At 42.7% G+C, this 21,189-nt stretch overlaps 1 protein-coding gene across 1 annotated transcript in view; it reads left to right on the forward strand.

The window, feature by feature from the left end:
• The window catches only part of Thada (THADA armadillo repeat containing), a 289,455-nt gene that overhangs the window by 15,917 nt on the left and 252,349 nt on the right, over positions 1-21,189 (forward strand). The window contains 10 exon segments of the mRNA XM_036170461.1: positions 176-363; positions 4,030-4,124; positions 5,829-6,049; positions 7,399-8,090; positions 9,982-10,133; positions 11,008-11,163; positions 12,131-12,181; positions 12,183-12,254; positions 15,722-15,845; positions 18,223-18,377. Coding sequence (XP_036026354.1) covers positions 176-363; positions 4,030-4,124; positions 5,829-6,049; positions 7,399-8,090; positions 9,982-10,133; positions 11,008-11,163; positions 12,131-12,181; positions 12,183-12,254; positions 15,722-15,845; positions 18,223-18,377 — 1,906 coding nt within the window.

The following is a 21,189-nucleotide window of genomic DNA, read 5'->3' on the forward strand; positions in this document are numbered from 1 at the left end:
GGGTCTGTTGCAGTCAGAGTATTTAGGAGTTTACAGTTAGTGACTGTGGAACGGGAATGCTTAGCGCAGATTGAGTTTGGCCCTTGGATGCAGCCATGTGCTGGTTTTCAAGAGGGTAGAAGTGGTCACATTTGTATTTGAATTTCCTTTCAAAATCTTCTCTTCTTTTTTGTAGAAAATTTGCTGGGAATCACATTGTTCAAACCCAGTTAATGAATGACTTGTTGGTGGGCATTAGAATTTCAATGACATTAGTGCAGCAAGTACCAAGTCCCGAGGGCCGTCTTTGGAGTGACTCTAACTCTCTCATCTGGCGTTCTATGTGTGGCTTGCTGTGCGTTTTCACCGACTTCTTAAACGATGGTAAGTGTGACAAAGTGACGGTCATAACTGCACGCCAGTCTGTTTGACCTACGGGGAAAGGACCCCAATTACATGGTTTTAATGCTTGCTTTGTGTTTTTCAAATGTATGAGTGCAGCAAGGGAGGTTGAACAACTTTTCCCAGTGTGTATATATGTCAGCATGTTTATTGTGAATAGGGAGAAACACATTCAATACTTGGATTGTTAGAAAGCCACAGACTTTAGAAAATTCTTTGGAAGCAGTTGCCAAATTTAAGAAAGACTTAGAAAGATGAGTTGAATTCTTAATGGTGTTATATTCAAGTAATGACAATAGTTGTTGATTATGAGCCTGGTCGCCAAATTCCTCCCAATATCTCTTCTGTCCACGAGAACTGTACCACTAGAAGCTAAATAGAAGAAAAGAAATTTCTCTTTATGAGAGTATTTCAATAACAAATTAAAATGAAGTAACCTGATAAACTTCTTGTAATACCCAGTGATTGATGTCGTGGCATTAAGCACCAATAATCACAGAAACAAAACCAGGTAAAAATGTGCCCCTTAGATTCTTGTAGCTACTACCTGCCATCTTCTGAAGGGATTGAATTGGAGAGTGATGCTGTCTCTAGGTCAGCTGCCGGTTGGCAGGAATCAGGACTGCATTGAATTAGGGCAGAGGACCTACCAGGAATAAGTAAACACATATCCTGGTTGAAGGAACTGTAAGTCAGATGGGCCCGAGTTCCTCATCAGAATCGTAGCTGAGGGAGGTGGGGTGCTTGTACTGTAAGATCTGTAAAAGATACTTCAAAAGTCTAGAAATGCATACTCACTTGTTAATGCTGTTGAAGAATATAAGGAAGTCGTTACTGGGAAAGTTGTAACAGTGTTTACTCAGAGTCTCAAAGGGCATTCTGGTTGGGGTGAGGTATATGGGATGAGGTACATGGGTAAGTCTTTGGGGCTGGAAGCTAAGTTCTATAATTTATTTAACTGTATATGTATATATAAAATCTTTTTGTTAAACAACGGAGTTGCATAGCATTTTAAGTATTACAGAAAAGGTTAAATGGTCATTTCTCATCATCTGCTATTCTGTGTGTTTATATATATATGAATTTAACTTAAATAAAAAACACAATTAAAAAATAAATGAACAACAACAAAAACAAAACAAAACAGAAACCCAAGGACTGTAGAGATGCTCTGTAGTTAAGAGCACTGGCCACTCTTCCAGAGGACCTGAGTTCAATTCCCAGCACCCACCCACATGGTGGCTCACCACCATCTGTAACTCCAGTTCCAGGGGATCCAACATCCTCTTCTGCTTTCTTGGACACTGTATGCACAAGGTGCACGGACACACACGCAGGCAAAACAGCCACACACACAGAATTTTAAAACATGAAAACATTGGCTGGACAAGATGGCCACCAGGCCAGATGACCTGAGCTTGATGCTTGATCTCTGGAACTCACATGGTGGCAGACAGTGGAGTACTATAAGTTGTTCTGTGACCTACATAGACAGACAGACAGACAGACAGACACCCCCCCCACACACACACACCACACAAAAAACATTATGGGCCCTGTTTAGAACTCTTGTTTGTAAGAAATGATGATTTACTCTGCCTTTGCTGGGATAATTGTTTTAACATTGATAACTAGGAAAAATTACCTTGGACTTTCAGGAATTTAAAAGAAATTAAATTAGTTACTTTAAAAAAATAAGAAATTTTCATGTATGTGTTTCTGTCTCTGAGTATGTGCACATGGGTTCCTGAGGAGGCCAGAAGAGGGCGTCTGATCCCCTGGAGTTGGACTTGTAAGTGCCTGTGAACCAGTGTAGGTGCTGTGAACTAAACTCGGGTCCTCTGCAAGAGCACCAAGCGCCTTAACCTCTGAGCCGTCTCTCCAAACCCTAATTAGTTTCATCGAGACAGGATTTATAGACAACTTTTCAGAGGATATTTACCCTTTTTAAAAGGAGTTTTTAGAAATGTGAAAAGTAAAAGACTTTGGTGAAGTACAGAGAAGAAACAATTTAAAATTTATTTTATTTTTATGTATGTGTGTGTGGTTATATGAGTTTGTGTATACATGTGAATTTAGGTGCCTGTGCTGGCTAGACCAGGGTAGCAGTTCCCCTGGAACCAGGCTTATAGATGGTTGTGAGCCTCCATGTGGATGCTGGGAAAGGACCCTGGACCCTCTGTGGGAGGAGCAAGTCCTCTAGACTGCTGAGTCATCTCTAGTGTCAAGCACAAGTTTAATGAGATAGGATTTTCTAAAAAGTTGATGGCGCTTCATCAATACCATTCTCAAGTAGTTAAAGCTTTTTGTGTTAGTGAAGTATTTAGCTGTGAGTAACAGAGAACTCACGAAGTAGAGGTAGATGGCCCAGAACTACTGCCGCCAGTGTAGGACCCCAGCACTGCCTTTCTGCTGTGGCATTTTTATTATGTTGGTGTCTTCCCATGTGCTTACTGCCTCCTGTTGGCACCTGTCTGATGTAGCAAGAGGAAGGGTCTTGTGTCTTTTCTCTTAGTTAGTTTGTTTGTTTGTTTCTTTTCTTTCTTTCCTCTCTCTCCCTCCCTCCCTCCTTCCCTCCCTCCCCCCCTCTCTTTCTTTCTTTCTTCTTATTTTTTTAATGTATTAGTGCTCTGTACATGTACCTGAATGCCAGAAGAGGGCATCCACTCCTATTATAGGTGGTTGTGAGCCACCATGTACTTGCTGGGAATTGAACTCAGGACCTCTGGAAGAGCAGCCAGTGCTCTTAAGTGCTGATTCATCTCTCCAGCCTGAGGGCCTTGCATCGTAATCAGAAAAACTAATAGATCTAAGGGACATCTGCATATAGCCCATTGGCCTGAACCCCTCCAGTGGCTGTCTTTAGTTTCAAGGAAGATTGTAGGAGCAAGAATCCTGCTTTTGGCTAAGCATATGGCTACCCAAAGTCAGTTTTGTTCCCAGAGATGGAAGGCAAAGTGGATGTTTAATAGTTAACTTAAGCTGTCTGTCATACTTCTTAGTCTGAGTTGAGTAATTCACATTACTGGAGGCTAATGTATATGCAAACAAAAAAGATAGCAAATCAAATTGTCTGGTCACTTTGAGTACTGTGCCAGCAAGGTTTCTATTTGACATTGGTGTGGATTTCTTTTCTTTAGCACTTCAGAGCTCTCTAAGGAAAATTGTTCATGGAGTGGAGATCCAAAGATATCAGTGTCAGGAGGGGAGGTGATGGTGTTACTGGGTATGCTAATGGTATAGATAGATAGATGTTCATGGAGTGGGGATGCAAAGGCGTCAGTGTCAGGAGGGGAGGTGATGGTTTTACTGGGTATGCTAATGGTATAGATGTGGAGGATGAGTGTAAGATGTTGGACAAGAGAGGAGGGAAGCTCATTCACTGAATATGTGCTGGGCTTAGCCTTTCTCTTCATTTTCTTTTAAACTTATGACAACTTGTCTGGTATGGGTTATTTCTCTCTCTCTCTCTCTCTTTTTAAGAAAGCTGAGTTCCTGGGAGGTTAAGTAACCTATCTGGGATCTTGTCACTTGGGAAATGGTTAAGCTGGAACTGTCTAGGCCTCTCTGACCCAAGCACTTGCTCTTTCTAGTACACTAGACTCTCCATCTTTAATACATGATGACTGCTTTTCCCTCCCACAATAGGTGACCTATTGCAGACGGTTCGGAGCACATCGGGATTAGCTGTTATTCTTTTTGTGAAGAACATGTTCTGTCCATCTGAAAAACTTCCTGAGTTGGTGAGTGCATCTGCTTTTTAGAACTTCCCTTTACCGAGAATTAGATGGACATCACTTTGGTTTAATTAAATACTTTATTGGTTATTATTTATGTCACATTGTATGTGTGGAAGTCAGAGGACAACTTGTGGTAGGTGATTCTCTTTTTCTACTACATGGATCCTGGGGATCAAACTTAGGTTGTTTTTTGTTTTGTTTTGTTTTGAGACAGGGTTTCCCTGTGTATCTTTGCGCCTTTCCTGGAATTCCCTTGGTAGCCCAGGTTGGCCTCGAACTCACAGAGATCTGCCTGGCTCTGCCTCCCGAGTGCTGGGATTAATGGTGTGCACCATCACCGCCTGGCCAAACTTAGGTTATTAAACTTGACATGGTTTTACCCACTCAGTTATTTCACTGGCCCCTCAATGTTTAAACTGCAGTAGCTGAATTTTAAAAAGTTTATTTGGCATAGTTGTGTAGATGAACAGTCTTATTAAATAAGAAACACAGAGCCAAATGCAGAGTTAAAAGTCCAAGAGGTCAGAGCAGTAGCTGAGAGCTGAGACTTAAAACCACCTTCCTACCCTTCCTGCTGCTGCTGTCCTTCCCCTCAGCAAGAGACCTACTTCCTGTGTCCTGTCTTTTTATTGACTTTCTGTTCTGCCTTCTCATTGGTTGTAAACCCAACTACATGACCTCCTTGTCACTGCCTGTCTGTACAGACCTCCAGGTCTTCTATGGTTGGTATTGAGATTAAAGGCATGTGTCTCCATGCTGGCTGAATTCTTGAACACACAGAGATCTGTCTGTCATGTGATCTGGACTAAAGGTGTGCATCATCACCACCTGGCTTCTGCTATGGCTTGCTATTAGCTCTGACCCCCAGGCAACTTTATTTATTAACATACAAATAAAATCACATTTCAGTACAAATAAAATACCACCATATAGTTGGGATTTTTCTAGTAGCTCTTTTCTCTTATAATGATAATTCTAAACATACAAATGACATGGTGACGGGGACAATGACAGGGTAGTAACAGCTGTCTGTAAATCTGTTTTGCATTGGTAACTACTATTAACATTTGTTGACTACCCTCCTAGTTTTTTGTAGGGCCGTCTTTTCAGTTCTGTGTGTCAGTGTGGTAAGAGATAGAACATTACAGCTATGCAGTGTCTGGTGTTTAAACACATGTTAATAACTTTCTGAGAGTTTTTTTTTTTTTATTAAGAACAGACTTTGTAATATACTTAATCATACTTTATCATGTAATATAAGAGGCATGTTTGGGTCAATTTTTAGTGAATTTGGTCCCTAAGGAAAGTGTAATTTAGTGATGTAGACCATAGTCTTTGCATTGGCTGCTAGCATTCTTCCCTCTTCTCAGTATATTATCTAGAAACTCATTTTGTCTAGACATCTGTGTATTCTGAGATCATGCAAAATGATTATTCTTGTATGAGACTGAATTTTTTTTTCAGAGCTCCTCTAAAAGCATCCTCTGTCCATCTGCAGATGGTGACCTTTGTGTTTCTCCAGTACTTTGATCTCAGCAGGAAGATTCATGTGCTTAGAGTTCATTGTTTTCCTTCTAAAGTTAGTGTCATGATGTTAGTTGTGTTTTACATTACTTTTCCTAGACTATTTCAGGAAATATTTCAAGAAAGAGACTGGTAGGTTTGTATTTAAGATATTTATATATTATTCCCTCTGTTGTTTTCCAGATCAGCAGCCTGCTTCTCCAGTCAGTTGACTGCACCAGCATCCCTGAGTGGTTCATGAACACCTGTGGGAGCCTTTGCTCTGCTGACATGCCAGTCTCCACGCTCTTGTTCCTGTGTCATGGAACACTTGCAATGCTGGACTGGCAGGATGGGAGCATGGGCCAGAGCGGGGAGGCTTTGCTCCTGGATACTGTGCATGTTTTGTTTACCTTGACTTCACAGTGAGTTTGGTTTTTTATCCCATATTTTGTTTTGCTTCTAAGACATTTGAAGGACACAACTGAGCCAACCAAGTCAATTCAATTAAATGTGGTCAGGATGAACCCTAAGTTACAATTGATAGATGAGAATAAAATAGGCAGAGAGAGAGGAGACAGTGATGAGAGGCAGTCTTAGGAACCACTGGTGCAGGCTAACCTAGTGAACGCCAGCAGAGGGCGCCAGATCTCATTTTAGATAGATGGCTGTGAGCCACCATGTGGGTACTGGGAATTGAACTCTGGACCTCTGCAAGAACAGCCAGTGCCTTAACTTCGGAGACATCTCTCCAGCCCCTGCAATACATTAAAAAAAAAAAAAAGTCCGACCATGAATACAGCCTTATAAGCATTACTATTGAAACAAGCAAAAAGCTCTAAAATAATTTTTACAAGTTGGAGATATAATTCACGTACTATAAATTCACAAATGTAAAGTGCATAATTGTGTTTCTTTTAGTATGTTTATGGACTTGCACAACCATCTCACAGTCAACTTCAGAGTGCTTCTTGGTCGTGGTGGTACACTGGGGAGGCAGAGGCAACAAGATGAGTGTCACCTAGGTTCCTAGTGAGACCTTTTCTCAAAATAAATTTTCATCATCCTAAACCAGCAGACACCCAAAGACCAAAACATGATTCTCCAGCCTTTCCCAGCTGGGCCCTCAGTCTGTTTAAAATCCCATGAGAAGTGAGGTAGGAGTACTTACTGTGCAAGCATGTGGACCTGAGTTCAAATCTCAAACACCACATGGGCCTTTAACCCCAGCATTAGCAAGGTCAGCTAAATCCTGGGAGCTCTCTGGTCAGCCATCTTAGCTGAAATAGCCGCCTTGGAGTTCAGTAAGAGACCCTGTCTCCAGGAAGTAAGGTAAAGACCTATAGAAGAAGACACCTGGTGTCGTCTTCTGGTCTCTGCATGCATCCCCACACTCACTTGAATGCATATCTCTGTCTGTCTGTCTGTCTGTCTCTGTCTCTGTCTCTGTCACTCTCTCTCTCTCTCTCTCTCTCACACACACACACACACACACACACACACACACAAAATTTAAAATATCCATAAAAACATCACAGTAAAGATAGTGAATACTTTACTTATTCCTAAAAGTTTCCATGTATTTATTTTTTGTTTTTTGTAAGGTAAAAAGATTGAAAATTTGTCTTTTAAGTTTGGCCTTATTTATAATTTTGTTGTTGTAAATTTCATTGAATTTTCTGTTCATTATTTGTATTTAAAAGTTTTGATGTCTGTCTAATTTCTTTTCCTAGGCAATTCATAATAATATATGTCATGGTTTATTTTTCTCCAGGATTAAGGAGTCAACTCTAGAAATGTTCCTGTCTAGAGTCTTGGCGTCTTGGACCAATTCAGCCTTACATGTTCTTGAATCAAGTTCCCCAAGCCTAAAGGACTCTCTGAATGGGGGTTCAAGCATAGCTAGGAGGCTTTTGGAATATGTCTATACACACTGGGAACATCCATTGGATGCTCTGAGACACCAAACCAAAATCATATTCAGAAATCTTCTGCAAATGCACCGGCTCACTGCGGAAGGGAAGGATGCAGTCACTGACCCGTTCTTTCGGGAATTGACCCAGCGTCTTCTGCAGTTAGAATGGCATATTAAAGGGAAGTACACATGCCTTGGCTGTTTGGTTGAGAGTATTGGAATTGAACATATTTTGGCAATAGATAAAATGATTCCATCTCAAATCCTAGAGGTGATGGGAGACCAGTCATTGGTGCCTTATGCAAGTGACCTTTTGGAAACCATGTTTAAAAATCATAGGAGCCATTTGAAGTCCCAAGCTGTCACCAACACTTGGATGGATGAGTGGCATGAGACATGGGTTTTTCCTCTCCTTTCTATACTGTGTGGAGGGAACTTGGATCAGAAGTCATATGTGATCGATTATTATTTGCCAAAGTTACTGAATTACAGCCCTGAAAGCCTGCAGTACATGGTGAAGATTCTTCATGCATCTATTGACACTGAAACTGGTGAGAAATAGTTTGTCTTAATAATTTCTATTTAGGATACTTAACTTTATGTAGGTCCCTGTGCAGATGCTTATCATGCCCTTCTATAAGTGGGACAGAATGCTATCAATGGCGGCCACTTCAGATTGAAACAGATTGGACTTTCAGTAGCTGAGTGATGGTTTTGGTTGAAGTAGTTTCACCAAGCAAAGAATGATTCCAGTTATAAAGTTTTGTTTTTTAAAAGATTGTTTTTGTTTTTGTTTTTTGAGACAGGGTTTCTCTGTGTAGCTTTGTGCCTTTCCTGGAACTCACTCTTTAGCCCAAGCTGGCCTCGAACTCACAGAGCTCTGCTTGCCTCTGCCTCCTAAGTGCTGGGATTAAAGGCTTGCACCACCACCACCTGGCAAAAGATTGATTTTTATGTGTATGAGTGGTCTGCTTACCTGTCTAGTGTCTACATGAACAACACGTGTGACTCATGCCTTTGGAGGTTAGAACAGGGCATTAGATCTCTTGAATGGACTTACGGATAGTTGTGAGCTGCCTTAAGTGCTGGGAATTGAACCTGCGTACTCTGGGAGAATAGCCAGGGCTCTTCATTACAGAGCCGTCTGCTCCAGCGCCTAGTTACAAGGTTTTAATTTATGTTTTGTTCTCAAACTAGAGTAACGGTGTATGTATTTTATATAACTTTCTTATCCAGGTGATTAAGATAGCAATTAAAATTGCTTTAGGCAGGCTTAAAAACAGATGAGTTTTCTACAACATAAAAAAAAAAAAGAGAGAACTAGAGTTAGGCAATGATGGCATACGCCTTTAGTCCCAGCCCTCAGGAGGCAGAGGCAGGCGGATCTCTGTGAGTTCAAGGCCAGCCTGGTCTACAAAACGAGTTCCAGGATAGCCAGGGCTACACAGAGAAACTCTGTCTTGAAAAACCCAAAACAAAGAAGAAGAAAAAAGAACTATGTAGTGATTTAGAATACAAAGAACATCCCACTGAAATCCAGGAGTGCAAAGGAATCATGGTTTGTAATGGATGTGTGGCCATATGTGGTGGTGTATGTCTCTAATTCCAGCACTTGGGAGATAGAGACAGAAGGATTGCTTCCAGTTCAGGGCCAGTTCAGTATACGTAGTGAGTTCCAGGTAGGTCATGACTGCAGGATACTCTCTTAATGCATAGATACATAGTTAGATTGAAAATGAATATAAAATGATAACCCTGAACATGGAAGTCTCAAAATTTTCTTAACTTGATTCTGAGAGGAAAATTTGATTTCTGTATAAAAAAACAATGTGTTGTTCGATAGTCTTTAATAGTTGTTCTTGCATTTGGAGAGAGCACCTGAGGCTATGGCTTTGTGAAGCTGTCCTGATGTTAGTGAGCGTTTGTGCTGGGTGAGGTATCCTGAGGGCCTCAGCTTCTCGGGCTGTTTCAGAGCCCGGCTTTCTAGAGGCTGATGTTCTGCTGAAATCAGGAAGCCTTTGTGGACCACACTGTTCGCTGTGCATGAGACCAGCTGCAGAATACATGTGGAGGATCAGTGTTTATTTTCAACACTGTTTCTGCTACTCTTGTATGATGGTTTTAACTTTTTTCTATTTGATGTTTTTCCTCTAATTCATGTAATGGTGGATTTCTTTAAGTTTTAAGGCCCAAAGTAAAATTATTAGAGAATGAGTTATGATTTCTTTATAATAAGGTAATTACATTTATTTGAAATTATTGGCATGAACAATTATAGTCAGTCATTTTTATTTTAGAATAAACACTTTAATTTGTCTTAGAATTTAGTTTAAAATTTAATATTAATTGGAACATAAAAGTTGGCATGTCGTAGTCATTGCATAGCACAGGAATGGCCTTTGCTGTTGTGCCTTTAAGACAAGAACAGTTTTTCCCTCTTAGGGTCTTGTAATCGCAGAGGGGCTCTGGGAGCTTTGATGGCATGTCTCCGAACAGCTAGAGCTCATGGACATCTTCAGTCTGCAACCCATGCCTGGGAGAACCTTGTGTGTGGTGCACGGATAAAGCAAGGCTTAATTCACCAACAATGCCAAGTGAGGAACCTTCTGTTGCACACATTAGTCCCCGATAACCTGATTGCTTTAGGAGTCTTGCTAGTGGCTGAGTTGTCGGGGAGTCCATCATGATAGTAGACAGTGGCATCCTTGTACTTAGTCTATGCAGTGTCTAGTTGGGGAGCACGAACAGCTTACATCAAGAACCTGCAGCTCTGAGGGACAACCTAGATGTCAGTATGCCCTGGTAAGGGGCTTTATCTGGAAGGCTTAGCAGAGCCTTAGCAGAGTAGGTGGTGGCTGGTTAGGAAATGGAGTGTTAGAACAGCACACAGGATGGAAGCCAAGTTCATGTTTGGGAAAGCTCTGGTGCTAGACTGGTGATGTCATTGGTTCCCAGTTACCAATTGCATGGGCTTGTTCACTGTTGTCAGTGGCGTCAGAGATGAAGTTCTAGGAGCAAAAGGAAGCCAGGAGACAGGCTAGTGTGAGTGTGGGCTAGACATGAGCTGTGAGGCCTGCAGTGAGGTAACCCTGAGAAGACAAGAGAGGATGTAGCTGAGTGCTATGTCAATAAGGCTTTGGCTTGTGAATGTACATATGCCTCAGTTTATACATGTAGGGACAGTTTTATAAAAAGTTAAGTCAAGGTGCTTTGGATTAAGAAACCTTTCTGGGGGTTGGGGATTTAGCTCAGTGGTAGAGCGCTTGCCTAGTAAGCACAAGCAATGCCCTGGGTTCAGTCCCCAGCTCTGGCAAAAAGAAAAAAAAAAAAGAAACCTTTCTGAGATATATGTGGTCAACGTGCAGTTTATTTTTTTCTTTAGTAGCTTACACAGATATCACATTGGAAGTATTTTAGGCTTTTCTTATTTCATGGAAAAACTAACATTTATTGTTTGGTGTATTTTAGGTGCGGATCGATACACTAGGCTTGCTCTGTGAAAGCAATCGGAGCACAGAAGTGGTCTCTACAGAAGAAATGGAGTGGGTTCAGTTCTTTATCACATACAATCTCAACAGCCAGTCTCCAGGGGAGCGGCAGCAGATTTGCTCGCTCCTTAAAAAGGTAGAATTTTTCATCAGAGTGAGAAAGTAGTAATTGCTCTGGAAATGGTTTTTTTAGAAGGTCCCAGATTTGGGGCGAGTGTGGAGTGGTTTTGGTATTGGGTTGTCACATGACTGCATGGCTCTAGCATCTTGCCCTTGAGTTCAGCAAGCTTACATGTGGGATTAAAATGCTACACAGGGCCAGGCAGTGCTGGTGCACATCTTTAATCCCAACACTTGGGAGACAGAGCCAGGCAGATCTCTGTGAGTATGAGTGAGATCCAGGACAGCCAGGACTACACAGAGAAACCCTATTTCAACCCTCCCTCCCTCCCACCCCCCTCTGCCAAAAAAACCAAAAACCAAAAAAAAAAAACAACCTCTGACCTCTTTACAAGTCCTATTTTAAAACATTTTATTCACTTATTTAGGGGACAGGTGTGAATATTGGGGTACAGTTATGGAGGTCAGAAAGCAGTTTGCAGGAGTTGGTTCTCTCCATCTCCTGCCTGGGAAAAGACTTAGGTCATCAGGCTTGGTGGCAGACACCCTTTCTCAGTCATCTCACCAGCCCAGGCTCTTTTTTGGAAAGAAAAAAAAGTCCAGCCTTGGGGTTCTTGGAGTGTGGGCGGTTTGCAGAGCGCGTTGGTGACGGGGAAGGGAGCACAGGTTTGTAGGTGCCTCGGAATGGCGATTTCCTGGGTACTTCATCTCCATCGTTTGTGTAATGCAGCCATGGTAGGGAGCTGGTAAAGTGGAAATGACTACCACCTTCAGGTTCACACTAGTTTAAAGGAAATGGGAAAACTGCTTTGATTGTTGTTTTTGTTAAAACTATGAAATGTTAATTTTATGTCAAAAAGAAACTGCAGATTTTAAGATTTGAGAACCCAGGTACTCCATATGCCTTAAGTTATCCCTGCAGGCTGATGTTATACTGTGTGGTTCACATACTTTTTTTAAAAATGTCTTTTTCTCCTTAAAAGTTGTTTTGTAGGATACAAGAAAGTTCTCAGGTACTTTATAAGTTGGAGCAAAGGCAACCCCCCCCCTGACTCAGAGAACGAGTGCAGCAGACAGCGGCCTCCCATGTCTTTACAGCAGTATAAGGTAGGAGATGGGCCGCACACACAGGGCTCCTCACACACAGGGCGCCGCACACACAGGGCTCCTCACACACAGGGCTCCTCACACACAGGGCGCCTCACACACAGGGCTGCTCACACACAGGGCTCCTCACACACAGGGCGCCGCACACACAGGGCTCCTCACACACAGGGCTGCTCACACACAGGGCTCCTCACACACAGGGCGCCGCACACACAGGGCTCCTCACACACAGGGCTCCTCACACACAGGGCTCCTCACACACAGGGCTCCTCACACACAGGGCTCCTCACACACAGGGCTCCTCACACACAGGGCTCCTCACACACAGGGCTCCTCACACACAGGGCTGCTCACACACAGGGCTCCTCACACACAGGGCGCCGCACACACAGGGCTCCTCACACACAGGGCGCCGCACACACAGGGCGCCACACACCAAACACTGAATAAGCACCAGAGGGCAACACCAGATCTCATGGTGACTTGTGGCTCGGTGCTTTTCCCTCGTCATGCTGGGTGTTACATAGTCCTTCTGGACCTGGGTACCCCACTGGAGGTAGCCTGAGGTGTGGAACCAGTGCAGTACTTGAGGACTTGAGTGACAATGACATAGCTGGGGTCACCTCAGTAGCTTACTTCTTGGGGGGCCAGTTTACTTATTCCTCTGACTTTTGCTTAGTTGGTACCTCTAAAGTCCACCTCTTCACAGGGCAGAAGATGCTGCTGCCGCTGTGGCTCAGATTGACAGCTGTGTGTGTGTGTGTGTGTGTGAGTGAGAGAGAGAGAGAGACAGAGAGAGAGAGAGAGAGAGACAGAGAGAGACAGAGAGAGACAGAGAGACAGAGAGAGAGAACATTTGTGTCTGTGGTCATGAGTGCTATGTGTGGAAGGCAGAGGTAGATAGGAAGTACCTTTCTTGATCACTTTCCACCTTACTTTTTGAGCCAGGTCTCTCCTGACCCTGGAGTTTGTTGATTCAGCTACTGGTTGGCAGCAAGCCCTTAGCATCCCTTAGTCTCTGTGACCCAGGACTGAGATCACAAGTGTGCATTGTAACCCTGGGCTTTGGTGTTAGGGTTCCAGTTCCGGTCTTCATGTTTGTTTAACAAGCATCATACCCACCTGCCCGTCTTCCCACCTTCCTGTTTTGTAGGTCATCCAGGGCTACATGTGAGCTCTGTCTCAAAATCAAACGACCAAACCCTACAAATAAACCTCAAAATCACCAAAACAAAAATCCCCACCACTTGGTTTTGAGGGTTAAATGAGAAAACCCTTTGTAAACACTCATTGGGGGCTGAGAAGATGGCTCATCAGGTAAAGGGGCTTGCTGCTAGGCCTAATATCTTAAGTTCCATACCTGGAATCCACATGGAGAAAGTCTAGTCCTGAAAATTGTCATCTGGTCTCCACATGGGCACAGTGGCATTTGGTGCTCACATACAAATACATGCATAACAAATAAAATAATAAAAATAAAAAGTTTTGGGGTGGTGGTGCACGCCTGTAATCTCAGCACTCGGGAGGCAGAGGCAGGCAGATCTCTGGGATCTTATTGTGTAGCCCAGGCTAGCCTTAAACTGTGGCCCTACTGCCTAAGTTTACTCAGAGCTATGAGTAGTCATAAGTCCCATGCCCAGCAGGTAGGCATTTTTGAACAGTAGAGACTTAATTGACGTCAGTCTTGTGGTTATGATCATTTCCTATAACTTAGCAGTGTGTAGCTTTGGGAGTTTGTGACTTTTGCTCTGTGTTACCATCATTGTAGTGGGTGCCATGCAGTGTGTGATAGGCCCAGTGCCAGTTACAGACCAAGTGCTGGGGGCGAAGGGGAGGCTGTTAGTTGATAAAGATGTCTTTTAGGGTACTGGAGATATTTCTTACCTAAATAACCAATTCTAATGTCCAGAGTACTTTCAAACTTAGCAAACACCTTGTACCTGTGTTTTCGTTTACTCTTTTATAACGAGGCTATGGGTTAAGCACTCCTTAAAAAAAAAAAAAAAAAAAAAAAAAAAAGATTTATTTATTTATTATGTATACAGAAGAGGGCGCCAGATCTCATTACAGATGGTTATGAGCCACCATATGGGTGCTGGGAATTGAACTCAGGACCTCTGGAAGAGCAGTTGGTGCTCTTAACCTCTGAGCCACCTCTCCAGCCCGGGTTAAGCACTCTTATCCCACTGTAACAAGTGAGAAAACTGAAGCTTAAAAAGTTGAGTGACCTCAGCCACGAGGTGTAGCCAGTCAGCACCCCAGGCTAGACTTGCTCCTGACTGGATGCACCCCACCTAAAGGGCTGGCAGATGAGTGATAGGACGTGGGGAACTGAACTCACTTGTGAGTAAGCGTGGCACCTGGAAGGCAGGAGGGGAGTGACAGGCCCCGAGTGACTGTGGAAGTGGACGGAGAGAGAGCGTGCCTGTAGTTGGTTACGGTATTTGGAACTCTTACTAGGAACTGTAAGGTAGCTAGGGCCTGGGCTGGGGATGGAGTTCAGTTGGTAGAGTGCTTTCTTAGCGTGCATAAAGCCACATGTGGGATCCCAGCCTGGGTGGGGGCTCCAGCATGTGGATATATGGGATCTGTAAACTGGGTGTGGTGGCACATACCTGTTGTCTTAGCGTTTATAAAGTGGAAGCAGGAGAATCAGAAACTGAAGGTCACCCTCTGCTACATAGCGAGTGAAATGTTCGTATGAACTGTGTCACAGTCCATTTAGTAGTCTCTGTTGGCTAGTCCTCTGTTTACTCTACAACTTTGGAAAGCTGCATACTCCTGATGCCTGAAGACTTCTGTCTGCAGAAGTGAGGATTCGTCAGGCCCTGGCACAGACTGGGCCTGAACAGATCTTGTTTTATTGTTGAATCTGTGAAGACAGGCTTCAGTAAGGTCACGGTGTCGTTTGTGCCCTGAGTACTGCCCATGTTGTGTTGCTGTATCAAATGCCTGCGGGAGGGTACTTTGGAAAGTTGTGAAGAGGTTGTGAAGAAGAATGTTAGTGGCTGCAAAGATCACACCGCAGAGGTGAGGGTTCCCTGGCCATGTCATGAGGTTGCAGCGCAGTGGGCGCAGTGTGGGAGGAGCATGTGTTTAGGAGTGAAGGCAAGAGAGCAAGCTGAGAAAATAAACCTGTAGTGGAACAGCCGTTCCCATGGAAACCAATAGTTTAAAAGTAACCTGATTCACTCCTGACAGAACTAATCAGTTCCTAGGGGTGGAGTCCCCAGACCTAATTCCTTCCACCAGGCCTTGCCTCTTAACTTCATACTGGCCCACTGGGGGTCAGACTTGAAGCATGTGGGTCTTTAGGTGATAAACTGTCCGAACTGCAGTAGGTGTAAGCTGAATAATCAAGCAGCTAGGACAGCTTCAAAGAGTCTTCTTCACTCCTAATTAAATAGAGCAGAAGCACTATAACTGCCAGTTAATTATACTTAATTGTAATTTGTTTTTAATTTTAGAATTTCATGTCATCTGTTTGCAACATTCTCTTTGAAGCATTGTGTCCTGGATCTTCCTACTCAACTAGGTTTTCAGCGTTAAGCATTTTAGGATCAGTAGCTGAAGTGTTTCCTGTCTCAGAAGGTAAGCTTCAACAATGTGTGGGAAACATACAGTTGGTCAGCATTTTGTTGTCTTTCTAGAGACTGACTTCTTCTAATCCATAGCTCTCATTTGGACCTAATTAAAGCTGCTAGTAAAGGGTAGATTGGAAGACCTGTCTCCTCTTTTTGTTGGTCACTGTCTGCCAAACACATTACCATGTTTCATGAATCGTCTTGGCTTACCTCACCAAGATTGCCCGTACCTCAGTGCCACATTTGTCTGTGCTGTTAAAGAAAGGGCTTCATCTGTTAAGTTTGAAATGAAAACCATAATGCTTTATTTAATAAATATTTAATAAAGAAATGAATGAGCCTTTGTGGTTAAAGTGTGGTTTCTCATATATGCCATCTGCTTGACGATTTCCACACTTTGAGAAATCACATACTGTAGTGCAAGCCACATAGCATACCAACAAATTAAATTATCTACACAAAATTTACAAGTTGATTCCAGGAAAAACATAAGAAAAAAAAGAAGAACTCTATAATTAGTGAAGAGATTAAAGCAGTAATCAAAACCTCCTAGCATCTGGGTATGAGGATATGTGCTTTTAATTCTAGCACTTGAAGGGCTGAGGCAGGGGGATCTCAGAAGCCAGCCTGATCTACCTAGCCAAGACCTTGTCGCAAAATGAATAGACAATCAAAAAGTATTCTAGTCCAGGACAAGTGGCTTTGCTGGTAATTCCACCAAATATTTATGGTTATACCTTCTCATAGTCTTTCACAAAATTGAGGAGGAGGATGACCTCCTGACGCATCTGTAAAGCTCATTAGAAAAGCAAATGAGGCTTCATAGAAGGGCCAACCAGATGGCTCAGTGGTTTGCTGCCAAGCCTGCCTACCCTTGATCAGTTCCTAACACTCATGTGAAGGAGAGAACTAACTCCCACAGATTAACCTCTGACTTCTCCATGTGCACCATGGCACGTGTGTGCCAAGATCCCCATAAATAAATAAATGCAATAAAAAAACTAAAGCCTGTGTAAGAAAACTGTAGACCAATATCTCTTATGAATACATTTGCAGAAAACATTAAAAAATACTACAGCAAACAAAGCTTAGCCGCATATTAAAAATATTGAACACAGGGCTGGAGAGATGGGTAAGATGGTTAAGATGGTTACTTCCCGCTCTTGTAAGACCCAGGTTCTGTTCCCGGTACCCACATGGAAACTCAAAGACATCCATAACTCTAGCTCCAGGAATCTTAATGCCCTCGTTTGACTTCTTTGGGCACTAGAAACATTTGTGGTACACATACATACATGTAGATAAAACCCTCATACACATAAAATAAAAAAATAACTTAAAAAATATATGCAGCTGGGCAGTGGTAGCATGCCTTTAATCCCAGCACGCAGGAGGCAGAGGCAGATCTTTGTGAGCCTGGTCTACAGAGTGAGTTCTAAGATCTAAGATAGCCTGGGCTGTTACACAGAGAAACCTGTCTCTCCCCCAAATAAAGAAAAAAAAGTGTGCATTACAACCATGTGGAATTTATCCCTGGAATTTGGTATGGGTCCAGATAAGAAGGTCACAGGATGTGTCATGCTTGTCATACCGTGTCAGCCGACTCTAAGACTTTGGATCCTGGGTCAGTAAGGGTTTTGTTTTTTTCCCCTGAGACAGGGTTTCTCTGTGTGGGTTTGGTGCCTGTCCTGGATCTCGCTCTGTAGAACAGACTGGCCTCGAACTCAGAGATCTACCTAGCTCTGCCTCCTGAGTGCTGGGATAAAAGGCGTGCCACACTGCCATCCGGCCTGGGTCAGTAAGTTGTTTTTTTTTTTTTTTTTAAGATTTATTTTTATTATATGTACATGAATGTTCACCTGCATGTAAGTATGTACATCTTCTGTCTTTCTGGTGCCCACTAAGGCCAGAAGATGGCATTGGATTCCTGGGCCTGGAGTTACAGATGGCTGTGAGATACCATGTGGTTACTGGGAACTGAACTTGAGCAGCAAGTCCTCTTAACTACTGAGCCATCTTTCCAGCGCCATGAAGGTGTTTTAAAAACATGTGTTCCTAAATTTATTTGTTCATTTTTATTTTAAAAGTAACTGAGATCTTTCATACCTTTTGGAAGAGAATAAAATGTTTTTTTAAGTCTTAAAAATGTCTGTTTCATATTTGTAAAGCTGTAGTTCTTAATGTTTTTACTTGAAGGCATGCAGTTTATGCTATTTTGCATAGTGTAAGCTGTGTAAAGGATGAAGTGAAATGTTATTGTGAGTAAAGCAGGAAGTAGGAATTTTTGTACTGATCTTATATAAATATTTGACCAGATAACTTTGGGCGGTTGATTTTTTTTTTATTCACTTTTAAGTGATTTTTCATTCATTTAAAATTTTAAGGTAACATCCAGACAGTGTATCAGCTGAGTCATGATATTGATGCTGGCCGTTTCCAAATACTAATGGAATGCTTTACTAGTACTTTTGAAGAGGTGAAGACCTTAGCGTTTGGCCTTCTGATGAAGCTGTCGTCGGTGACCGCTGGACAGTTGCAGGTATTTGGACTTTACCGATGTAAATGTGCGTGTTTGTGGAGTTTCAGTCACTTGTCCGAGCCCTTTGCCTCCGTGGTCTTTTGAGTGTTTCTTCAGTTTCTATCTCTGAAAATCCACATCACTGAGCTGTACTTTTTAAAATGGCTTTGATGGGAATGGAGGTGTAGGAGGCAGTAGGTTTTGCTGTTTACAAGATTATTGGTAGATTTCAGCTATGTGGTCTCCATAGTTCCCTTGGGCTTGTAATATTTGCTCAAAACGTATCACTTACAGTAATTTTGAGGTTTTGAAGATAATCTTCCTGATTAGCAGGTTGAGAAGCTGAGTGTAAATGAGGTGGAGAATGTGGTTTTGGTCTTCCAATAAGCAGTGGTTAAACCGAGACTGAAGCCCCAGGGTATTTGAGGTTGCAGCAGTTCCCTGCAGAGGTGCCTGGCCCCAGCCCTCTCCGTGACACTGCTTTTCCTGCCTCAGGGCAGGAGACTAAGATAGGATGAGCAGTGCAGGCACAGGGGAGGGTAGGTCTGCAGGGACACCTACTCTGGGGGTCACCAGCTTCCATTAGCACTTCTCAGAGGCCGAGGAGCCTGGGGGCTGCAGCTGTTAGGTTATATTTAGGGTGTGCCATTATAGCCTTACATCATCTTAGAGATATGGGGTTCAGAGGAGCAGTGCCAGCCCAGATAGCACCGTGGTGCTGTTTCTAAGTCTTTGCTATGACATCACAGGGTCTCGGTGTCACTGTTCTGACTGGGTACAGGTTAGGAATGGCTACCCAGGATCTATCTGCCTGTATCTGCAGTGAGCCTTATATCATTAGCTATGCCTCATTCCTTTCAAATAAGTTTTGAGGGGATCTGGAGTGAGAAGGTAAATTGTAGAAAGAACTGGTTCTTACAGAATCTATGAAAGGCCCTGAGAGGACCTCTACATCTTTAATTCCATAAACATGTGCTTGCCATAGAGATACTGTGATATTTAAGAAATTTCTGCCCCACATGGTTAAGTTAGTATTTTGGTTATAGTATCTGGTCTTGTTGCATGTTAGTAAAGTGGTCATTGACATAAACATTTAAGATTTTAAAATGGGGCAGGCAAGATGGCTCAGGAGGTAAAGATGCTTGTCACCAAGTCTGTGATCTGGGTTTGGTCCCTGACCTCTACATGGTAGAGGGAGAGAACCAGTTCTTTTAGTTGTTCTCTGACCTCCATGTGAGCGCCATAGTGTGTGCACGTCCTTTCAGGGCCTGCTCCCAAATAAATAAGTGTAATTTAAATAAAAGAGTAGACTGCCTCCTATGTAAAGGAAGATTTGAGAATTTCGGTTATGTATTTTCGGAGTCCTGTAGCCTCTGTAGTATGTCATTATTTTTTGGACAGTGTAAGTTAACATTTAAGTATTCCTTGAGTACTTGCTTCACCTCTCTCGTACCCTGTGTATAATACATGTTCATAATAGCATATGTTTCTGATACATAGCCTTATTACTCATCTGGTTTACTGCCTATCTCTGTGGAGCTACAAATCCCGTGTATTTATGGTGCATTAACAGTTGAAGTTTTTGAATTACATTTTCATTTATTTGTGCATGTGTGTCTCTGGTGTGTGTCTGTGGTGTGTGTGTGTGTGTGTGTGTGTGTGTGTGTGTGTGTGTGTGTGTGTAGGTCGGAGGACAACTTGCCGAAGGTGTTTCTCTTTTTCTACCGTGTGGGTTTCAGGGATCTGACTCAAGTTGTTGGGCACTGATCCATCTCTAGGTTCCTGTATTAATATTTTGATCCAAGTGGGATAAAAGTTTTCTCAGTTTTGTTTTGTTTTGTTTTTTAAGGCAGGTTTTCTCTGTGTCATAGGCCTAGCTATCCTAGAACTCACTTTCTAGACCAGGCTGGCCTCGAACTCACAGAGATCTGCCTGCTTCTGCTGGAATTAAAGTCATGTGCCACTACTGCCCGGCTAAGTGGTCTGTTTTTTAAGGCTGTTTATTTTCTTACTGATTTATAGGTAGTATAGTTTAAGATTTTACTCTCAGTTAGAAAAATGACTTAGATGTTTATTTAGTACCTTCTGATAATTGTTTAGATTTCACTGTTTTGGCCACTATTTAAAAGTTTTTTTTAGGTTATAGAAAATTAAATGTCAAGTAGAAAAGAATTTAGATAAAAATCAACTGACATGCAAATCAATACTTTTGCTATCTACTGTTTTGAAATTGTTAGACATCATTAAATGTCAGTGTAGTAATAATCAAATCCAGAAAGGAGTTTCTAACCCCTCTTACTAGATAGTTATGGAACAATACAAAAAGAATCTGAATGTTACATGACCATGTGGCTTGTCAGCTGTGGAGCTGGGACCCATGTCTCCCATTGTCAGCCCGGTGCCTTTCCCTGGTTGTTACAGTGACCTTCCCCTGTTCTGTGTTCCTTAGCACAGCGTGGGTGGAGACTTGACTGAGGCATAGGTGTAGGGATTTGGATGCCAAGTTTCTGAGGTTGATCTGGTCCTTTCTTCTCTACTCGTGTGGAGTTTTACCATGAGGAGCCTTTCTTTGTCTCTGTCATTCCAGCAACCAGTTCTGTGGGAGGGGAAGGGAAAGAACGAGAATGTGGTGTTCAGATGAAATGGAGAGAAATGGGGCTGACAGACTTGTGCTGTGAGGAGACACATGGAGGTGGTCTGGCTTGCAGGCCTAGCAAATTCACAGGGAAACGGTATCCATTGGCTGACTGAGTTTCCTAATTGAAATTATACTCAAGATCTTCATCCTGGAAGTGATTAATGATCGTCACCAAGTACTGTAGAAGTAGCCTAT

Source organism: Onychomys torridus, chromosome 21 (genome assembly GCF_903995425.1).
Source record: "Onychomys torridus chromosome 21, mOncTor1.1, whole genome shotgun sequence".
In the NCBI taxonomy this organism is placed as follows: Eukaryota; Metazoa; Chordata; class Mammalia; order Rodentia; family Cricetidae; genus Onychomys; species Onychomys torridus.